Raw genomic sequence first — 23,323 nt, 5'->3', positions numbered from 1 at the left:
ATGTGCTGCAGAATTTTAGTAATTAATTTATGTGTGCCATGAGATGAGAAAGGCTGAAAATCACCTGTTTAGGGTGACAGGCATGCGAGGTGTTGAGGAATGCGATAGGCTGAATAATGGTCTCCCAGATATGTCCATGACTAATCTCTGGAATCTAAGGATTGTTACCTTAAGAGGCAAAAGGACACTTTGCAGATGTGATTAAGTTAAGAATCTTGAAATAAGATTGTCCTAGGTTATCCTGGTGAGCCCAAAGGGATCACAGGGTTCTTAGCAGAAGGTTGAAGGAGGGTCAGAGTCAGAGAAGCAGGTGGTATGCTGACAGAGGCAGAGATGGGATTAATACGCTTTGAAGAGGGAGGAGGGCCACAGCCAAGGAATGCAGGTGGCCACTAGAAACTGAAAAAGACAAGGAAGTGGATTTCCCCCTCAGAGCCCCCAAAAGGAACCATCCCTGCAGACATCTTGACTTTTATTTTGCCCAGTAAAAGTGATTTTAGTCTAGAACTGTAAGAGAATATATAAGCTACTAAATTTGTGGTAATTCGTTCAGCAATAGTAGGAAACTAATACAAGGGAAAATTTTAGAATAGCTCTTTGTGCTGGGGTCAGCTATCTGTAAATAAATGGATCATCTGTGATTGTGAGTGGATAATTTAGGTGACTTGACACAAGTTTTGATAATGGAGGAAGTCAGCAGAATTTGTACTTTTTCTAAGGGGTTCACAGCAGTCTCAGAGAAGAATGTTCAAAATAAAGAAAAGCTATTAATAGAATTTGACTTATTAGATATGGGGGAGATTTGTAAGATTGTTAGTAGCCTTAATGAAATGGTTGATCATGGATTCTTTTAATAAGTAGGCAAGTGAATCATAAGACCCCAGGAAACAGAAGTATTAGCTGTTAGGGTTCAGTAGATATGAAGATCCAGTGAGAGTGAGGAGCAGGTTCCTTAAAGTGTAACAAAGTAGGACAAGGTGGGAGGGGTGGGGTGGGGTAGGGGAAGCTCTTCAGAAGAGTGCCAGAAATGTGTGATGTTTTCTCATGATAGTTCCAGGACTTGTCTATATCCATATGGGGGTAGGGGGAGGGAATCCTGGTAAGATGGGAGATGAAAAGTAAGGCATCTAGTTGTAAAGAGTGTGTCAGGTTGGACCTTGTTATGATTGTTACAATTACCAAAGGTACTAGATGGCTAGGAGTAGAGTTTTGAGAAATAATGTAAACTATTTATTGAAGCGAACAAGGATTTGTGTGTTCTTGGAAATCAGAAATAGAATGAGAATATGGCGATGGTATCATTTTTGAGTCTATTTTTTTTTCTATAGATTTTGATGCTTTTAGGTCCAAAAAACTATTTCTTCTTTACTGTTCTAGATTACACATTTAGAGAAGTTTGAAAGTAGTTATATTCTGGAAGAGCATAGATAAGCTGCTTATGAATCTTGGTGCTTTCTCTGCTTTCAAAATTATATCTTAGAAGAAAGTGGATTCAGTGGTTCTTGGGCTATTAAGCTTCACACCTGTTCAGAATGTTTACTGACTGCTTTTGCAAGAGGGGTTTGTTCAAGACAGGTTTCCCTGATATCTGTTCTATAGTTTGTGACTGATGATACAATACACTGGCATCTTTTTATGGTTAGGTCAAAAGCCAAGTATTAAGCCTTTATTTTAAAAAACAAACAAACAGGGCATCATCATAAATACTTTAAAGGTTCTGTTGTACTTGATAATTAGGAATTCTTCATTGCTTTCCATCAGTTTGAGTTTCAAACAAATTAACAGAACCATGGACACCTTGATTACTATGACCTGTGAACTGTTTTTTGTGTGTGTGCAGTGATATAGCAAGTAGTCCATGGCATTGAGTTCAGGGAGGCAAGTATATATTCACATGAAATAGGCCCTGTGGTATAGTCAGAAATAGAGCACGTATTTCCTGATGTAATAAAGGAAGTGAAACTTTTGTACATAAAGGGAACCTTCCCAATACTATGTATATAGGAAATTTGGAGTAGTGAGAAAAATATTTAGTGATGCATTAAGAGATACTCAGCTTTAGTTTCTACTTTGCCATTAATTTGCTTAAATCATTTAATCTCTCAGGGTAAGACTCTTGTTTCCTTATCTATAAGGAAAATAAATTATATTAATTGGGTGAGAACTCTGGGTTTTATTTATCTTTTGGAGGGTTATACACCCCTTGGAGAATGGTCAAAATTCATGGGCCCTCTCCTGGAAGACGCATGTGTGCATGCACACGCTACAAAACATACCTTTTTTATATGCAGTTTCAAGGGATTATAGGTTGATTTCCTGAAGCCTATCTATGGGTTGTGTTTGGAAGATGTGTCAGTTAGATCATTTTAAATTTTAGAGCTCCTCCTGCTCTGAAGTTTTATACCATTTTAAAACTGAAAGTGAATAACTAAGTGGTGTCTGGAGCATGGTAATGAAGGAAAAAACAGGAGGTGTGGGTTGATCAGTATTAAGTTGATAGAGCCTTGGTTGCCTGTGAGTCTACCCAGTACTTTTCCTTATACTAGAAGATAGCACCTTCACAGCCCTTAGTGTGTGCCAGGCACTGTTTTAAGCACCTTAAGTATATTAATTTATTTAATCCTCACAATATTTTTATTGTAGTTTGGGAAAGCAATAAAAATTTTTTTATTCAAAAAAGCAAATAAAAATATTTTTCTGAATACATAGCAACAGATAACATTTATTATATGGCTGTATCTCTGTGCAAAATGTTTTAAATACCTGAACCTACATGTGAGTATTGTGTTCTCCATTTTGCAAATGAATAAACTGAAGTTAGAGAGATTAGCCTGCCAAGAGCACACAATTACTACATTACTGGAGAGTGAAGTCCTTTTTTGTTCCAAAGCTTGTGGTCTTCACCTCATTGCAGAAGAATTATGTATGACTGCTTAACAGAATTTATGATAATATACCCTGAGTTGAGCTAACATTCATTCTCCTTGGTGTTTATGAAGGTAAGTTCATTCATTCAGCAGGTATACATCAAGTGTGTATTATATATCAGGCCCTGTTCTGAAAAACTATGTTCCCTTTTTCCAAGTTCTTCTATCATTGGGAAAGTTTATGGTATGGACATCTGTTTGGGCAGATAACCCTGGTTTCCCAAGCCTAATTTAAGAACAATGACTGTCTCTGATCCAAGCCAGGAATTTTCAACTCTTTTTATCTCATGGCACACATAAACTAATTATTAAAATTCTGTGGCACATCAACAAATACATATTTTTCCAATCTGACCAATATACATATATATATATGTATATATATGTGTGTGTATATATATATGTGTGTGTATATATATAATTTTGATTCATTCACACATCATTCACAGATGGCTATTGTTGATTGGCCATTGTCATTTTTTACATTTGATCTTAGCTAAAAGGCCAAGAAGTGATGTTGTTGCCTTTTTTGACAATCTATAGGAGAAGTCATTGCCTCTGACTAAATAGTAAGGTACTGCCATGTTTTAAAAATTCTTGCAGCACACCAGTTGAAAATCACTGCCCTAAGCCTATCGAGCCACATTGGAAATCTTTGGTGTTCTGTTTCTTTTCTCATTTTTATTTTGAATCTAATATTAAAATCCTCATTGAAAAATTGACTTTCTAAGACATAGAATCCTAATTGTCATCAGAAGTTATTTACAATCATTATTATTGTAATACTCAGAAACTCACCAAAAAATTTGATGCCTTAGCAGTTAATCTATCCACTTGATGGTATACTAGCCCTACACTAATTTGAAAGTTTTCTAATTTTTGAAAACATTTTTGTTAAAAGTACTAAGGTCATTTTTAAACCCCCCCCCCCCTTTTTAATGTGAGTTTCCTGGGGTTTGTTTTGTTCTGTTTTGTTTTAGTACTTCGTGAAAGTTCGTTATATATTATACATTCTATATTCTGGATAGATGTTCTTTGTTAGATAATATGTATATGAAATATTGTCTCGAATTCTGGGCTTGCTTTTCTCTCTCTTAATGGTATCTTTGAAGAAAAGTTTTAAATTTCAACTAATTCCAGTTTTTCAGTCTGCTGTTGTTAGTGTTGTATACATACCAGTTTGGACAAATTTATTAACCACATGTTCAAATCTTTCACATCTTAACTAAATTATTTTTTTTGTCTGCTTGTTCTATCCGCTATTGGGAAATGTTAATATCTTTAGGTTTGTAATATCACTTATCATAAATTTGATTTTATTTCTCCTTTTATATATTTTGAGATTTTTAATTTAGGATCGTTTTATCTTTCTGTTTAATTTTTATGAAATACTCTTTATCTCTAGTAATGCTTCTTGCCTTAAAGTCTACTTTGTGTATAGTATTACTATATGAGCTTTCTTTTGATTCATGCTTGCATGGCAAATTTCTTCCCGTTTTTTCTGTCTACCTTTTTGTACCCTTATATTTAAGGTATGTCACGTCTAAGCACCACACAGTAACATGCCTTTTAACCCCATCTGATAATCTTAGTTTTTAAATTGAAGGGTATAGTTCATTTACATTTCATGTAATTATTGATACATTTGGGTTTAAATTTGCCATCCCACTATGTTTTTGTATTTGTCTCATGTTCTTTATTGATTTTCCCAGCTTTCTTGACTTCTTTAGGTACATTTGATTGTCCCATTCTTCTTCTCCATTAGCTGTTTTCTTATATATATATATTCTTTTAAAATCATTTGAGTGGTTATCTTAGCAATTACAACATAGGTCCTTGATTTATAGTTTATTTTATATTAGTTTTGTTCTGTTTTCAACTACTTCCTGCATAGTATGAGTCTCAGAATATTTAGACTTCCTGGGTCTTTTCCCCCTTGCTTTCAGACATTTGATCCTGGAGTGTTTTATTTTGCTAGGGGAACAAACCTGGTAATTTTTCCAACACAGTACATAAAAAATGTGGCTACTGTCCTCCTTCAAGGAAATATAATTTTCTTTTGGCAAGCAGGCACAGTATGGACAGCTTATGATTTTGTTGAAGTTGCCTTTTAGGCTATGGTGCGATTGGTCTATTTTTAGTTTGCCTCTATTTCCAGAGCATATATCTACTCACAGGGAATAGCCCTTCTTGGGTCTCAGCTAAAAGCCTGAAGTGTTTATCATTTTTCTTTCTATATTACTGTGCTTAGAATTCCAGCTTTTGTCTCCTTACCACTGCAAGTCAGCCAGTAGTCTCTGTTCAGCTCTTTTGCTTCCCAGTACTACTGTTTCATGTTTTGATGTCTTATCCATGCTTAGGTAATGTGTCAGTGAACATCTTGATGAATTTTGCAGAATTCCTGGTTCTTTGTGGATTCCTCTCTTCAGTCTTTGGCCCTTCATGAGTCCTAGCTGCCTGATAGCCAACCCACTTGTGACTTTCTGCTTGTCCTCCTATTTCCAGTTCTCCAAATACAACAAACGACCCAAGGGAACAAATGAGTGAGGGTGAATCTGGGGCTCCTCTCAGTATACTTGCCTTTTCTCCAGAATCTTGATCCCACCACAGTTCCAGGTTGCCTTTGTTGCTCTTTTCATGCTTTTAAATAGTTGGCTTTTATAATTTTTTTTAATGTGTTTTTATTGATTTTTTTTTTTTTTTTTTTTACCGCGAGTGACATTGATATGAGAGAGCAATATCGATCGGCTGCCTTAACCCCGGCATGTGCCCTGACCAGAAAGGAACCAGGACCTCTCAGTCCATGGGATGATGCTCAATCCACTGAGCCATACTGGCTGGGCTAAATAGTTGGCTTTTAAAACATTGTTGTAAAGTAAACATAACAAAGTTATTATCTTAACCATTTTTAAGTGTATGGTTCAGTGATATTAAGTGCATTCATACTGTCATGCAACTGTCACCCCCATCCATCTCCAAAACTTTGATTGTATAAAACTAAAACTCTGTACCCTTTAAATAATAACTTCCCATTCACCCTTATTTTCAGTCTCTGGTCACCCCCGTTGTACTTACTGTCTCTATACATTTGACCACTCTAGATACCAAATAAGTGGAATCAGAGTATTTGTCCTTTTGTGACTCAAAATTCATCTGTGTTATAGCATGTGTTAGAATTTCCTTCTTTTTTAAGACTAAATAATAATTCTATTGTATGTATGTTCCACCACTGTACAATGAGTCCTAAATCTCTCTCTCAGGACTGTACAACTTTTAAAAGCAATGTAGTTAGCCCAGTTGGTGTGGCTTAGTGGGTTGAACGTCGTGGTCCCTGTTTGATTCCCAGTCAGGGCACATGCCTGGGTTGCTGGCTCGGTCCCCTGAAGTGGTTGTGCAGGAGGCAGCCAATTGAAGTTTTCTTCTCACATCCATGTTTTTATCTCTCCCTTCTTCTCTCTCTAAAAAAAAATCAATAAAGACAACCAAAAAAACCACACACACACTGTAGTTATAAGAAAGTCAATTTAAATATAATTTTCATTTAAGAACTGTATCCTAGGATGTTTGACAAATCAAAACCTGTCATGTTTCTCTAAAGTTGTGTAAATCCCACCAAATCATAAAAGCACTGTTTTGTTCTCCTAAATTTAAACTAAGAACACCAGGAAATAGAATGATAAGGCTTACACTCTCAAGGTCCTGAATCAGTGAGATTATAAGACATTTAGGAAAGAAGACCTGAATTAGAGAAGTGATCTAATTCAGTGGTTAAGAGCATAGATGTAAGAGCCAGACAAGCTGTTTCAATTATATTGCTGCAGTTTACTAGATGTGACCTTACATCTGTCAGCTTCCCATCTATGAAAGAACATCTACCTCATAGTGCCAATCCACTTATTGTCCACTTCTAAACCTGAAAGAACAGATTTCATAAGACCAACTCCTCTGGCAAGAACAACTGTAAAAGCTGAATGAAAATAAAAGCTACCACACCTCACACCCATCAAGATAGCTATCAAAACACAAAACAAAACATTGCCCTGTCAGTGTGGCTCAGTGGTTGAGCATTGACCCATGCACCAAGAGGTCGCCAGTTTGATTCCTGGTCAGGACACATGCCCAGGTTGTGGGCCAAATCCCCAGTGGGGGGCATGCAGGAGGTGGCCAATCGATGTTTCTCTCTCTCTCTCTCCCTTTCTCTCTCTCTAAAATCAGTAAAGGAAAAATAAAAAACATAAAACAAACAAAAAAAAACCACAGAAAATAAGTGTTGGGGAAGATATGGAGAAATTGAAGCTCCCGAGTAAAGCGAGGTTTTAAAGAATTAGTTGCATACCTGTGTTCGTAGTACCATTATTCAAAATAACCGAAGGGTAAAAACTACTCAAGTGTCCACTGACAAATGAATGGATAAGCAAAACATGGAACATACATACAGTGGAATTATTATTTAGCCTGAAAAAAAAGAAGGAAATTCTAACATATGCTATAACACAGATGAACTTTGAGTCACAAAAGGACAAATACTCTGATTCCACTTTTTTGGTATCTAGAGTGGTCAAATGTAGAGAGACAGGAAGTACAACGGGGGTGACCACAGACTGAAAAGAAGGGTGAATGGGAAGTTATTATTTAAAGGGCACAGGGTTTTAGATTTGTACAAAGTTTTGAAGATGGATGGAGGTGACAGCTGCATGACAGTATGAATGCACTGTACACTTAAAAATGGTTAATAATTTTATGTATAAGCAGGATAAATGTTTAATTTTTATAAAGATATTTAATGCTAGTTACATTTATCTTTTCCTATTCTCTTTTTAAAAAATAAATGAAAATACAGTTTTAGATCCTTTTGCTGTGAGTACAAGAAACTGAAGGAAGGATTATTTAAGAGTTTGATTAACCAGTTCTACAGTTTGCTTGATAAACCAACTTTCAGAGCTGTTTGCTACAACTTGTAACAGTGGTCTTAGCCTAAATAAATAGCTACCAGTGACCTCAAGTGGGACCAGGCCAGGGAAGTGAAGATGAATGCATACTAATCCATAACTGCCCTTGTTTCATTAGTGGTGTTATTGAAAGTACTGAACTACTTGTATTTGAAGCAAAAATTTTATGAAAAACTCCTATAATTAAGGCAGAGGACTATTGTTATTTATATTTGTAGTACTAATTTTCAGAATTGAATGTGACCTGTATGTTGGTTTTAGAATTTGCTTTCCAAATACTTGTTTAATTTTAAAAGAAAACATTTTTTTCAGTGAGACTATGGATAATGAGTGATACTATGGGAAAGAGCTTATAATTTGTTTCTTTTGTTGGGTGTACCATTGCCTACTGTGGCTAATATCCATTTATCCTACTTTGCTTTTCTGTGACATAACAACTGTTGATTAAAAATATTTCCTTGCCTGCCTCGTGTGGCTCAGTGGATTGAGGGTCGTCCCATGGATTGAGAGGTCCCAGTTCAGTTCCTGGTTAGGGCACATGCCCGGGTTGCTGGCTTAATCCCTAGTAAGGGGCATGCAGGAGGCAGCTGATCGATGTTTCTCACATCGGTGTTTCTCTCTCTCCTTTTCTTGCTCTCTAAAATATCAATAAAAACATTTTATATATATTTGTTGAACCATTTCTTTTAAATTAAATAGTAAGAGTTATGTTACTTTTTGAACTTTAATAACAAATTTGCTTTGTTTTGTTTTAATTTGTATATAATACCATTCTCTGAGTAATGAAGCAGCTTAGCCTACTTAGAGGCACTCTGTGACTTTGCAGAGGTTTATCTTTCATAAAATGTACATTTTTACATAGCACATCTAGGAATGTTTTTGCATGCTGAGTTTGATTTGTCATACATTAGATGTTTGTCTTGATGGATTAGCTATCTTGGTGAAGCCATTAGTTAAGGGGAAAAGGCAAATCTTTTTCAAGATGCTAGTAGTAGTAAGTAATATCTGTGGCCTTGTAGGGCCCAGCACCTTGTAGGCTGATGTCGTCTTGTCCACTGACAAAGTGAAGAGCCCTGTGTCATGTAGCTATTTGCCAAAGGGGTTTTACATGGACACTGGCTGATTGAAGTTCCTTTTTCTTATAGCAGAGGGAGAAAGATTGCAACACTTTCTTGACCTCAACTCCTAGACATCGTCCTGTCCTAGTTCATGCTTTTAAACAAATGGTACTTTTTTATTTTTTATGTAGCTTTTGTAATTGTTTTTGGCAGGGAAGTTGGTCTTATAAAAGCTATTCTATCAAGGATAGAAGTGGAAATAAGTAGAATAAAATTGTGAGATGGGTGTTGCATTACATATGAAGTACTTCTAGATTTGTTTATCGAGCTAACTGTACAGATAAAAAGTCAAGTGCAAAAGCAGTCTGACCCTTTCCCAGCTCTGTGAAAACAGCAATGAAGAAATGGTCCTATCATTGATTACTCCTTCTCACCACCAACCCTCCAGTCCATCTAGCTTATGAAGGTTCTCACCCACTTCAGGTGAGCAACTCCTGAAAGAGAACCATAAATTTAGAGATTAAAATGTAACATATCTCTGGTGATGAAACTCAAATCTCTTTAGTAAATCCAACGTTTGACCTCAGACATTAGGCTTTCAGACATGCTTTTCAGAACACTGTATTTAAAATGCCTGTATTTTGCTTAAAAAGGCAAATAGAAGCAGCCACTAACTTTCTACCTTTGGTGAGCTGTCTTCAATAGATAAATGACTAATGTTGTATTCATACAGACTACATTTTGGTTAAAAAGCCTGGAATTAAAATATTATTTTTAGGTTATTTAATATTTTTTTTCTCTTGGGATGATTTTATCTCATCTGTACTTTGACATTGTATTTTAACAAAGAGGTTCCTATTAGAATCTATTATGAAAATGCTATTATGAATTCCTCCTGATAGTGCTAATAAGTAACAAACAGAGATTTAGCATGATATTTAGCAAATATTTTCATATATAACATGTATATATCACAGGTTTATTGTGAATATATGCATGCATATCTTTAACATATGTACACATAGACATGCAGGTGTGTGCATGTATAACTTATTTTTCTTGATGGTAATTAATCATACGTACCACAAACATTTAATATATAAATGACTATTTAGTATTACTAATTTAAATAGCCACACTCAAGTTTGTGGGTTTTTCCCTTCTTCATTGTTACCTCTCTGGTGTGTGTATAATCACATTTTAGTGTTATATTATATGTCATTTAATTATAATTATTATGTGCACCTTGACAGTCTCACATTAAAAGACAAAGGTATAGCTTTTGTGCTACAACATTGGTATCTCCCTTACCCACAGTCATCTCCCATGGACTTAAACGTTCTATGCTTTGTTCAAACACTTTAGCCGTCACACAGCCAGTTAATGGTAGAGCCAGAGATCATATGAAGAGTTCTTAACCCCACATCTAGTATTTTCATACTCAAAAATTTATAATTGATACTTTCATTTTAGGGAAAAAAAAACAGGCACTTTTCATATGACTCAGTATTTCCACTCCTAGAAATCTATCCAAGAAAACTGAAAGCATATGTCCACTAAAAGGTTGTACTTAAATGTTCATAGCAATATTACTCATAGTAGACAAAAACTGGTAACAGCTCAAAATATCTTTCAACAGATGAATGAATAAACTAAATGTGTGGCTATCCATACAATGGCATACTATTCAGCACTAAAAAGGAATGAAATACTAATTCATGTTCCGACGTTAATGAACCCAAGCAACTTTATGCTTAGTGAAAAATCAGACACGAAAGATCACATATTACATGATTCCAGTTATATGAAATGTCTAGAAATGGGCATTTATAGAAAGAGAAAGCAGGGTTGCTGGAAGTGGGGATTGACTGACTGCAAATGGCTTTAAAAGATTTTGGGGAGGGGGGTGATGGAAATAGTGCAGGACTGGATTGTGGCAATGGTTACACAATTATAGAAATTTACTGTAGATTATTAAACTGTAGCCTTAAAATGAGTGAATTTCATAGCTTATAAATTGCACTGCAATAATACCAAAAGGGGAGGGGCATTAAAAATTCACTCTAGCGCTATTTATTTACTCTGAAGATTACATTATACGTGCCTTTGTTTTGTAATTCTTATAGGTAGTAACCTTTCTTCAAAAACAATAAAATCTGCTTACCTGGTGTGGCTCAGTGGTTGAGCGTCGACCGGTTTGATTCCCGGTCAGGGCACATGGCCAGGTTGTGGGCCCCAATCCCTCGTGCAGGGCATGCCGGAGGTGGCCAATCAGTGTTCTCTCTCATCAGTGTTTCTATCTCTCTCTCCCTCTGCTTTCCTCTCTCTCTCAAATCAGTAAAAAAACAACAGCAATAAAATCTGACCTAATTTTTTGACATTTCTCTTAGCCTAAATTAAGGAGATTAGTTTCTATATTAAACTTACTAATATCATAAATATATATATGTATATCTCCCCTGCAAGATTTGCTTCATGTCCTATACAATGTAGTACAGTTGAAACTTAACAGTACTTGCCAGATTACCAGCAATTCTATTTTAGCTGTGAAGTAGCCTGACTGATAATAAAGATAAAGTTCTCTCTCTCTCTGCTATTCAGTCACTTCCTAATATATCTTCTCTGTTTGCTCTTAACCATTTGAGCTTTGTGCTTACTGAGGGTCAGTTGTACTTGTTTTCAAATCTGTTTATACCAATTGTACTACTACTTGTTATTACGTAATTTAATATGTGTAAACCAATAAAATGGTGTGGAAAGCAATAGAATTTGTTCTTTGGCAAACTAGATCAAATGTTTTGAAAAGACTTGACAAAGATAAATCACTAAATACTGGTTTGAATTAGGTGTGGGTAATTTAAAAGATTGGAGTGGAAATTGTAAGAATCTAAGAGAATTTTACATTCAGATTGCTTGCTCATGCTCCATCTTAATGAAACGAGAAGAAGAAATGTTAGGCAATGTATTATGTATGAGTATGTGTAAGAAAGACAACTTTGGGATCTAATTACAGGACTCCTTCAAAGAAAGCCGATATCTCAGTGCACATTTTTATATATTTTAGATTAAAATGTTTAAGATGCAGGTGTGTGTGTGAATGCTTATTTAATGCCCTATTTTATTACATGTCTTCAATTAACCAACTAGTTACTGGTTTTGATCTGTATATGGTACTTTTTTCCTACCACAGAAAATTTATATTCAAAAGTGTAAAAATAAAATTTATAAATAATTTATACTGTAATTAGAGTGGTTATTTGCACAATAAAAAGGATTATTATTGATTTTTAAATTATTAGATTGTGCCAGTTTTTAAGTGCAACTCTTTTATACTAAAAGTGAGCCAAAATCTGAATGACAGGAGGAAAGGTAGAATTTGAGGGGCATGAGTGTTAAGAGTAAGTAGCTTCAGTGCATAGGAAACAGTGAGAGCCATCAAAAAGGAGGTGGGAGGTGTTCAGGGGAATCTTGGTATTTAAGATCTTGAGGATGGTAGTGTGACGCCTGAGAACTTGTCATAGAAATTAACAATGAAAATTTTGAACTCACAAGTTGATGTCAGGTGTTCACCAACGATGCTAATAAAAGAGCAACTTTCCTTGCATCCATTAGGTATGTACCATTATATAAGATAAATCAAAGACGATTGGAGGTATGATATCATATGAAGGGAGTACTAATGGAGAATATAGTAAAAATTGGTTGCAAGGTTAATTAATATATTTTAGTTGCATTGCTAATATGGTAGAATTTCTGTTCCTGTTCAGCTTGTAGCTTTGATGTTGCCTGTAATGAGTGTTCCCATTAAAAGAAATGGTACAAATCTTCCTTATCTGTTTGTTTTTGCTTTATAGCTTGTAAAATTTGCTAAATCTAAGTACTGTAGTACTTTGAGTAGTAAAAACCATCTAAAATGTAAAAAGAAAATTAAAAGACCACAGTTTGAAGTCGTTCTTAACTGTTCTTGAATTACAGGTGCCTTTAAGAATCTGGTGAAAGCTCTCATCTCTGTTTTCAAAGTACTTATATATGAACAGACAATAATTTTATAATTTAAAAACAGAAAGGAATTATTTTACTAATCCTTTAGTGAGTTAAAGAACAGTAGTTATTTCTATGTATTTTGATTTAAATATTGACTTTTAAATAATGCCCAAAATAGGGCTGTTATAGCCAATAATTTTGGGTTCTTGTGCTCTGTAAAGTGAGACACTGTAATCATGTTGGTAAGAACTTGAAAATAAGATGACTACTATTGAGTAATCAGTTTGAAATGACAGTAACTGGGAGTGTTTTAATTATGTAATTTTTAATGCTGCTCTATTACAAACCTTAGAGCCTTTTAATATTTACCAGTAAGCAATCATTTTCAGTCATTTGAATCTGTATTTCATTCAAGTAGAGTATTTAATAAAGTAAGAACCATGTTTGGGTATAGTATGGCTGTGGAGAGAGAGAAAGATTTGGCTACCTCTTCTTTGCTTTCTGCTTACTGCCCCTCCCTGGATGTGCGCTTGCTTTTTTTACCCCCCCCCCCTTTTTTTAGGGTAAATGGGCATCGTTTGTTTCAGTAACAACTGAAATATGTAAATTGTGAAGTCTTTTATATAACTTAGGAGGTAGTAGAAAATTCCATATTGCTTACGATAGTTTGAAGTGTTTCTCACCCGAAAAATTGACTGCTTATGGAAAATTTTATTTCCTTTGCTGTTGTAACTTACAATGATTTATTATGTCTGCAAGAGTTGTACTCATGATTATATGATTTTGTTTTCACTTCAGGACCGTGTATATGTACAACAAAATAATGTGGAGAATGTCTACAATTTGGGATTAATTATTTTTCGAGATCAAGTTGTACGTTATGGGTGTATTAGAGATCATCTACGACAAACATTATTGGATATGATTGCAAGAGAGCGGAAAGGAGAAGTTGTAGACCGGTATTAATCCTCTTTTAACTAACTGGGTTTTGGTTTTTAGCAGTTACATCCTGAGAACTAATTCACTGTCAGAATTTTATTAAAATAAATGAAAGTTTGATTGTCTAACACATTATGAAAATTCTCAGAAACTTTTGTGTCACAGTTAACAAAGTTACATTGATGTTAACTTAAAAATATACTTCAGTTATTAGACGAGACCATCCTAAGCTTTTGTTTGACTCCTAAGCTTTTATTTGGTGTACTTTTTTTTAAAGCAAATCATCCATTAGTCTTCTCATTTGATTTTTCATGTGGGTTTTTCTTTTTTTTTGTTTTTGTTTTCTTTTACATTTCACTAAAAATATTTTATTGGCCTTTTGGATAGAAACAGGAATTTATGTGCCAGGAAGGATGATCCCATCATACTTCTGCTGGAACCAGCACATGGCCTTCTCTTTGCTGGTTCCGTGTTTGGCCCCATTGATGCCTGTCCTGTGTTTCTTGACTTTGATGCTGAATCCTGGCCTACCCAGCACCACATAGAAGTTCAGGCTGTAAATACCAATGCTTGGGTCATATTTGATTCCCAGATGGATATGTTTTTGGACCCCAAAACCAAAGTTTCCAGTATTTGAGAGGTTTTTTTTTTTCTTCCGTAATTCATACTCTTGTATGTTTAGACCTTTCTGCAAGATTTCTTCTGCCTTGGCCCCACGGACTGTGTCGTGGACGGCAATCTTCTCATTTGATTTTTATGCTGGCATTTTGTTCTTTTTTTCTGGCTGCATGATAACATTTTTTTTTCTTTATTTTGTCTTTGTCTTTAAGGGCTTTTGGTTAGCCTTCATTCTTAACATATTTAAGAAGAATATTGAACATAGTATAAAACAACTGAGAACTACTGTACTGTTCTGTCATGTTCTTTCTCCTTTCTAACATGATTACAGTGCCATTTTTGTGACACCAGCTAGAGTGGCTTGAAACATGCCGGACTGTTTTCTCTGCTTCTCTATTCATAAAGCAGCTATTAGATGAAGACTTGTAAAGTTTTTTATTTCCACTTTGGTGCTTGCTCAGGATTGCCCAAAAGCCATTTGGTACAAAGGTTTATATGTCAAGCAATACAGCCTCCTTCCCTCCTCCCTGCTTCCTAATAAGCAGCATTTTGAAATTCACAGGGACATTTAGACATCTTAAACATGTTTCTTCAAATGTTTTAAGTTACCACCACATGAGAACAACTTGAGATAAATAACCCGTGCAGCCAAGATATGCTTTCCAATTAAATTACTTTTTAAAACCTCATATTATAAAGAAGCTGCTTCTGGGAGATTGGTCACTTTGATTTAAAAAAATGCTCTGAAACTGTAGCCATTTCTGTTGTATTTTTTACATGAATCTTTGATATAATTTGATTTTCAAGTGACTTTACCTCCTTTTGGACAGAGGCGCGATCAGAAATGCGTGCCAGATGCTGATGATTTTAGGTCTTGAAGGACGATCAGTCTATGAAGAAGATTTTGAGGCTCCTTTTTTGGAAATGTCTGCAGAATTTTTTCAGGTAATCATTGAAGATATAAAATAAGTGCTCTTTTAAGATATTCTTAAAGTTATTGAATGTGGTTACTAATTTGAACATTTTGACCTTTTTTTACTGAGACCCTTGGGGGAAGAGCATGGAAAAAGGTATCCTTTAGCAGACCTACCCCACATTCTCATATTCCTGTGAGGAACTCATGAAAACAAATAGACGACTTTGGACTTACGCACATTGTTTTTTAAATTATATCTTACAAAACACATAACCCCAGAAATAAACGTAACATTTTATTAGATGTATATGAATTATTAGATTTTATTAGAATTATTTACCACAAGTTAGTAAGCAGTGAATCACCAGTGAAGTGTCACTATTCAGGCTCTTGGTAATATAAGTAACTAGTAAAATGAATATAGGAATATGCATGATCCCATAATGCATATATGTCTTTAAGACTGTTTTGGGGGAAATTATAGGTCAATGAGTACAATTCATACAAATTTTCAGCAGTATATACAACCCAAAACCAACTAAATTGCTGAAAGTGAAGCTAAACCCATACTAATTTATAATGAAATGATAATAGCAGTAACTGAGTACCATGATGAATGTAAGAGAGTATTTATAAATAAGGTAATGATAATAACCAGAGTTTATCAAGATGGTCTTGCTAAGATTTTTGTTTCATATTATAATGTCTGTTCTTAGAAATTTGATTATTTTCAAGGACTAAAGCTACTTTTTGTTAAGAAAGTAGGAACAGTTATTAAATTTGTATATAGTTCATATCAACGTGACTTTTACTATGTAGTTCTTACGTATATTCATTAATTCCACTTTCAAATTGGTTTAAATTATTTGGGATAACAATTTAATGGAACCTCTAAAAGGCTGGTGTTGGCAGACAAGATTAATAGTTATTTAAAAGTTCTAGTTTTTCAACTTCAGTATATATACTCCTTTGAGACTGGGAGTGGGGTGGTAGGAGGACTTTAATAACTACAGTGTACCAGCAAAACTATATGATAAACATGATTACTCTTTCTAGGCATAATTTTACAGTAAAACAAATCAAAGAAGAATTTTCCACTTTCACTTGGAGTCAGATGCTTTATTCTGGCATGTGTTTACTTTTTTCTGCTATTTGGAGTACTTTGGCAGTATTTGAAAAACACTGCTTAAGGATAATGTATTAATTTAGTCTAATGTAAGTAATGCTTTAAAGGATATAACTCAGACTGAATACGTGTAAAAAACTAAATAAAATGTTAATAGTACTTATGATAGTTTGGTTTATGATAAACACTATAGAATCCTAGTTTAAAGCAGAAACATATTTTTCTTCTATGTTTTTAAAGAATCATACTTCCTATTTGCAGATGGAAAGCCAGAAATTTTTAGCAGAAAACAGTGCTTCAGTATATATAAAGAAAGTAGAAGCTAGAATTAATGAAGAAATAGAACGGGTGATGCACTGCCTTGACAAATCAACTGAAGAGCCAATTGTAAAGGTGGTTGAGAGGGAACTTATTTCCAAGCACATGAAAACTATAGTAGAAATGGAGAATTCTGGGCTAGTACATATGTTGAAAAATGGAAAGACAGAAGGTAAGTCTTGGCAGTTGAAAAATAAATCCTTATAGTACTGAATTCTCAGTAATTAAAAAAGTTTTTTTTTATAATTAAAATAGGTTATTAATGTCAGTTTTGTGGTGTATATCATTAATTTACTTGTTACTTTGATAGGATAGCTTTATCTCTCTTTCATCTTAAATCTTCTCACTTTGGTTTTTCTTAACCCAGAAGATACATCTAATATTAGTGAGGCCAACGAGCTCCTCATCTATTTCTATACTTTGGTGTTATATGCCCCAGAGGGTTTGGGCTCTGTTCCCAAATATTGTCCTGCAGTTTTTGCGATTCTTTTAAAATCTGATGTTCCAATTTGCTTTCCTGTGGGAGTTCATTGTGCTAAGGATTCCAGAAATGCAAAAATAGGTGCCTTCCCTGTCAGTGTATTTAAATAAATTAGTAAACTGGTTTTGGGGACTCTGAAGTTACAGACTGAGAAAGAAGAAGGGAGAATTGCATAGAAGTAAAAATAAACATTTTGAGATAACTGTAGCATTTACTCATTTTTACTATTTACCTTTATTGTTCCAAAAATAGTATTTTCTAACAGGTACCCTAGAAGAAATAAGTAAACAGCCACGTTGTCCTTGTTCTTAATTTCTAAAGCTTTGCTTTAATACTGTGACTTTATAAATAAATCACTAACATGATATTGAAAAATAAGCTTAGTACTTTTCTATTCTCCTTCTTAGATGAAGTCTTAGCTATATTTTAGCCCCTTCTTATAGAAGAAATATGTATTGCCTATTTGGGGTAATGACCTAGGTAGGGAAAGAAAAGAATTTTTCTGTGAATAATTTTAAGCAAAGGAGGGTGTAAGTAATGGAGAAGAAAGATGGTGAAAGAGAGCTTGTCCCACGTGTCCTCAACCTGTGGGTCACGGCCCCTTTGTGGGTTGAACGACCCTTTTACAGGGGTCACCTAAGACATAACAGTAGCTAAATTATAGTTAGGAAGTAGCAACGAAAATAATTTTATGGTCGGGGGTCACCACAACATGAGGAACTGTATTAAAGGGTCGCGGCATTAGAAAGGTTGAGAGCCACTGCAAGTTGACTAGAATTTTTGCTTTGTGTTTTCAAATGGTTATGTTTCTGTGTGTGTAATAATTTTCTAAAAAGTTGTACATAACTGTAGATTTTAATAAACCCCAAAATGTGACATTTTAAAAGACCCTTTGGTAAACCATTTTTCTAAAGGCAACAAAACAAAAATCATTTTAAGTATGTTTGTCATATTTTCTAAAATAAGCTACTCGTGGTTGAGTATTGACCCATGCACCAAGAGGTTGCTGGTTTGATTCCTGGTCAGGACACATGTCCAGGTTGTTGGCCTGATCCCCAGTGCGGGGCATGCAAGAGACAGCCAAAAGCTGTTCTCTCATTGATGTTTCTATCTCTCTCTCTCCCCCTCTCTCTTCCTCTCTCTAAAAATTAATAAAGAAAAAAAATTTTTTTCAATAAAATAACCTACTTCTGAATGTCTAAGATCTAAGTTGGGTTAGCAAACTTTTTTTATCCTCACCCGAGGACATTTTTGCATTTATCTTCAGATAGAGCAGGACAGAGAGAGGGAGGAAGAGAGAGAGAGAGAAACATTGATGTGAGAGAGACACATCTAGAGTAGTTGCCACCCGCACGACCCCAACCAGGCCCGGGGACAAACTGCAACAAAGGTACATGCCCTTCGCGGGAACCGAACCCGGGTCTCCCTGGACCGTGGGCCAACGCTCCAACCGCTGAGCCAAACCTGCCAGGGCTAGCAAACTTTCTTGTATAGGGGCAGATAGTAAATATTTTAGGTGTGTGGGCCACACAGTAAACTACTTATCTCTGTGGTATATTGAGAAAGTAGGCATAGACAATAACACAAAAGAATAAGCTTGACTATGTTTCTATAAAACTTCATTTGATTTTTTTTTCAACCATTTAAAAATGTGAAAACCATTTTTAGTTCATAAGCTGTACAGAAAAGACAATGGGCTATATTTGTGTTTGGTCTATGAACTACAGTTTGATGACCCCTGATCTAAATGGTCCCTGGCAGATTTGGAATTTATAAAAAGTATTTTCTCTACTTAAAACTAGAATCCATAAATTTTCTAATGTACTGTTTAGTTATTGCATTGATTTTTTTCTCACCTACCTGAGGCAGGTGGGAGGGGAAAGTTTAAGTGGGTTGAAGATTAGGGACTATGAAATGTTTGATGGAGAGGTTGTTAGACATGCCTGAATCACAGTATCTCTGTAACCTGCATGGATGGAGATGTGAGTTAAAGGCATTAAGTATGCCTGACACATGACAAGTGCTTAATAAGTACAGGAATGAAGAAATACCACACTTAGTTCTCTATTTAGCGCTTAATGTCTTCAACAAGAAAACAACTCTCTGCGATTCTAAATTAAATTGTAAAATCCTGTCTTCAGTTTTCCTGACTTTGCACTAGACACTTAATTGCCCAGTGTTTTAATTTTGCTAGCCGCTCTCTTGAGCATTATGTCGAGAATAGGTCAGGGCACAGCTTCACCATTATGAAACCAAATATTTCAAAGTGAAAAATAGTTCTCCCACCATGAATAAAGGGTGCATTGGACTGATAATCAGATGCAGATAGTACTATGAAATTAAGTTCAAATGACATCTCATTGTATTGTTGTTTTATGTACAGAAAAAATGATACTTAAATTTTGAATGCTAGGTATTTTTCATTTTCTCTTTTGCATCCTCCACTACACAGTACATTTATATACAGTAAAAGACAATGAAATTGTATCAGTTTACATATAATTAAGCACAACTGTGACAGCATAGGAACAAAATAGGTAAGTTGGGAACCATCTTATTAAAGGTATTTGAAATGCCAAATTTACTCTTAGTATATGTCCATACTGTTGAATTTGTAATACCTGCTTTTAACATGGGAAATTTGGTTGTGTGCTAAATGTGAGAAACTATAAGCTTTGTTGTATGTAAATATTTGGACATACATTGTTGATGAAAACTTATTTTTAAATAAATTTGCTTTTGCAAGTCACTGAAACAAATTTTAGAAGCCCTTTTTGTAAAAATTGTATTTTTTAAATACATACTTAATTTTTAGGATCTAAATTTCTCTTGTAAATACAGACCAGCCTAGGTAAATTATAGCCTGTTTTCCAAATATGGCCCACCACCAGTTTTGGCTGGGAAAATAATAAAAAAAATAATGTTTTATTACATATGAAATTATATAAATTTAAAGGATTTAATAAACAAAGTTTTATTGAAACGCAGTTATTCCCATTTATTCACGTGTTACCTATGGCTTCTTTGCACATTGACAAAGTTGAATAGCAACAGAGACTACATGTGCCTCACAGATCTAAAATATTTCTCAGCCTCTGATACAGAAATTGTTTTAACTCTATTTTCAAGAGTTTTTCATTATAAAACTTTTTTTATATCATTGTAAATTCTGACACTATAGTGTCTTCCTACAAGTTCTTATTTCAAAGAAACACTAGTCATATGGAAAAGCAGTATTCCACCTCCACATTTTAATCTTGTAAAAATGATATACAAAATGGACAGAGTCTAAAGTTTTCGTTCTAATTAAAAACAAGATGGTGAGATAAACCAATTTTTAAAATACAGATCTTGGTTGTAAGACATCACCTGGGAAATCTTTCAGATTGCTCTGAGAAAAATATTAAAGAATGGGAACTTATGATATGAATGGTTATTGTTTGAACTTTCGGAGTAGACATGCTTAAAAATAAGACTTTAATTGGTTTTAAATTTTCTTCTTTATTACGTTGACTACAAATTTCACCATAATTAAAGTTATCTTTTTTTTTTTTTTATCCTCACGCGAGGACAATTTTCCATTTTTTGTTCACATAGAGTGGGAGGGAGAGAGAGGAAGAGAGAGAGAGAGAGAGAGAGAGAGAGAGAGAGAGAGAGAGACATCGATGTGAAAGGGACACAGCAAGTGGCTGCCTCCCACATGACCCAACCAGGGCCGGGGACAAACTGCAACCGAGATACGTGCCCTTAGCAGGAACTGAACCCGGGTCTCTCTGGACCACAGGCTGATGCTCTAACCGCTGAGCCAAACCGGCCAGGGCAAAGTTATCCTTTTGATATATCATTTGTAGTAATACTAGGTTCTAGATTCGAATTATATAGGATAAATTTGCAGGAACTAAAAATTGTAGTTTTTATTTTTATGGCTTTGATTGTTATGCTGTTTGGACATCTTTTCCATGTAAACTAAAACTGCTGTGATTTTTTATTGATGCTTTCAAAGCGTCTCATCTGAAACCTATATCATAAATTGCAATAATAACCATTAACTAGCCTGTTTTTTGCCTTTTTTCTATTTTGTTGTTTTTTTTTTAGTAGTTTTTTTCATGTGAGCAAATGATTGTAATGGAGACATAAGTTTAAATATCACAAATCAGCAAGAACAGAGATTTAAATTTTTTTTCCTTAATCTTAAATGTAGCCAATTTATGTTTGCTTTCTGATTGCAGACCTTGCTTGCATGTACAAGTTATTTAGTCGTGTGCCAAATGGTTTGAAAACAATGTGTGAGTGTATGAGTTCCTATTTGAGGGAGCAGGGTAAAGCCCTGGTTTCTGAGGAAGGCGAAGGAAAGAATCCTGTTGACTATATCCAGGTAAGTAGATACAGAAGATTCTCTTTAAGTTTATGATTAATGTTGACAGGTGCTAAAAAGGCCACTATTACTCTGCCATGTATTATGTATTTCTGACTTAATTGTCCCCATGTTAAACTAATATGTGTAATTATCCTAAATATTTTAGATATTTGGAAAGTATATTTATATCAGGGAGCCAGATTCAGCTACTTCCATTCATTCATTGTGAATGGTAAAGACCTTGTTTAAATAGTCTTAAGAATGAAAGTTATTCCTTTGTACTTTTTTATATGCCTAAGTGTTAATACATTTTAGTGTGTTAAAAAACCACGTGTTAAATACCTTTTGTTTCAAAATGTTTTGCTTTCAAGCAATAATAGGAATAAATTATGCCCCAAGTTTTTCATGTTTTAATAAATAATTGGCTTTTGTGGTATATTTTTAAAGCTGGTTTTCTCAGGCTTGCCCATTTAGTAAAGACAGACGATGGAGAGAAAGAAACAAGTGAGGATGTTCATTGATTCATCTTCAGTAAAGTAATACATAAATGGAAGATAGCATACTTCTCATCACTGACATTTTTAATACAGCCTTAGATAAAGGCTTGAAAATAATATAGAATCTGTAAGTTTAACACTGAATGCACACATTTATATTACCGTCAAGGTTAAAATAAACATGCACGTTCATACGTGTATTGTTTCTAAAAAAAATATTATAATGCATCTTAAATTCCTCTGTTTTTATTTGGAAGGGCTTATTGGATCTGAAGAGTAGGTTTGATCGCTTCCTGCAGGAATCATTTAATAATGACCGGCTCTTTAAACAAACTATTGCGGGTGACTTTGAGTATTTTCTCAACCTCAACTCCAGGTCCCCTGAATACCTCTCATTATTTATTGATGATAAGTTGAAAAAGGGAGTTAAAGGGGTAAGTATAATGTATTTAAAAATACATTTAAATTTTACTTATAGATATAAAATTATAATAAACTTAGGTAATCAAATATAAAATTAGGGGATTTTGTAGGTATAAAAATAAGCATAGCCCTTTCCCATGCTTAAGGGTAAAAGGATTAGTTACGGTATTCAAAATGGCCAGAGGTACTTTGACATTTTACTTAATGTGTAAAAACAAACAGCTACACAGCTATAGTTGTTGAAGTCTTTAGACTGAGGGTTTGATACGCTGTAGAGATCATAGGAATTAGAAAACAACTATCCATAGCACAGAATGTTGTTGCTCTCATCTGGTTCTTGGGGTCATGTATCAAATAATACTTGGATGCCAAGAATTTGAAGACAGACACTAGAATAACTATCAGAAAATAGTTTGAACGCATATATGGAAGCTCGGTTTCAAACTTTTATTGTGTATCTGGGACCTTGGAAGCTCAATATAGCGTAGAAAATTAAATTGAGCATGTTGTGATTGCTTTTTTACCTAACCTTGGAATTTGAGACAAATGAGAAAAGCACAAATGACCACAGGTTTTATAGGGTTCTGTATGTAACAGAAACAAACAGAAGAAAGATTAAGACACAGAATAAAAAGACACATTTGTTTAATCTTCCATATATTTTAATATAAGCTTAATACAACCTGCCACATATCACCTTTCCATTATTTAAAGATAAGGGCAAGGGGCC

General features: G+C 34.6%; 1 protein-coding gene across 21 annotated transcripts in view; it reads left to right on the top strand.

The window, feature by feature from the left end:
- Positions 1–23,323, top strand: part of CUL3 (cullin 3) — a 90,575-nt gene that overhangs the window by 49,680 nt on the left and 17,572 nt on the right. For 20 of the 21 annotated variants that reach the window (XM_036254920.1, XM_036254922.1, XM_036254926.1 and 17 more), the window contains 5 exons: positions 13,717–13,877; positions 15,306–15,420; positions 16,779–17,007; positions 21,546–21,691; positions 22,428–22,604. In XM_036254920.1, the coding sequence (XP_036110813.1) occupies positions 13,717–13,877; positions 15,306–15,420; positions 16,779–17,007; positions 21,546–21,691; positions 22,428–22,604 (828 nt within the window). The remainder of the gene's footprint in view (positions 1–13,716; positions 13,878–15,305; positions 15,421–16,778; positions 17,008–21,545; positions 21,692–22,427; positions 22,605–23,323) is intronic. The other variant, XM_036254929.1, reaches the window with a different exon arrangement.

Source organism: Molossus molossus, unplaced genomic scaffold (genome assembly GCF_014108415.1).
Source record: "Molossus molossus isolate mMolMol1 unplaced genomic scaffold, mMolMol1.p scaffold_m16_p_11, whole genome shotgun sequence".
NCBI lineage: Eukaryota > Metazoa > Chordata > Mammalia > Chiroptera > Molossidae > Molossus > Molossus molossus.
This window is presented reverse-complemented; position numbering and strand designations above follow the sequence as displayed.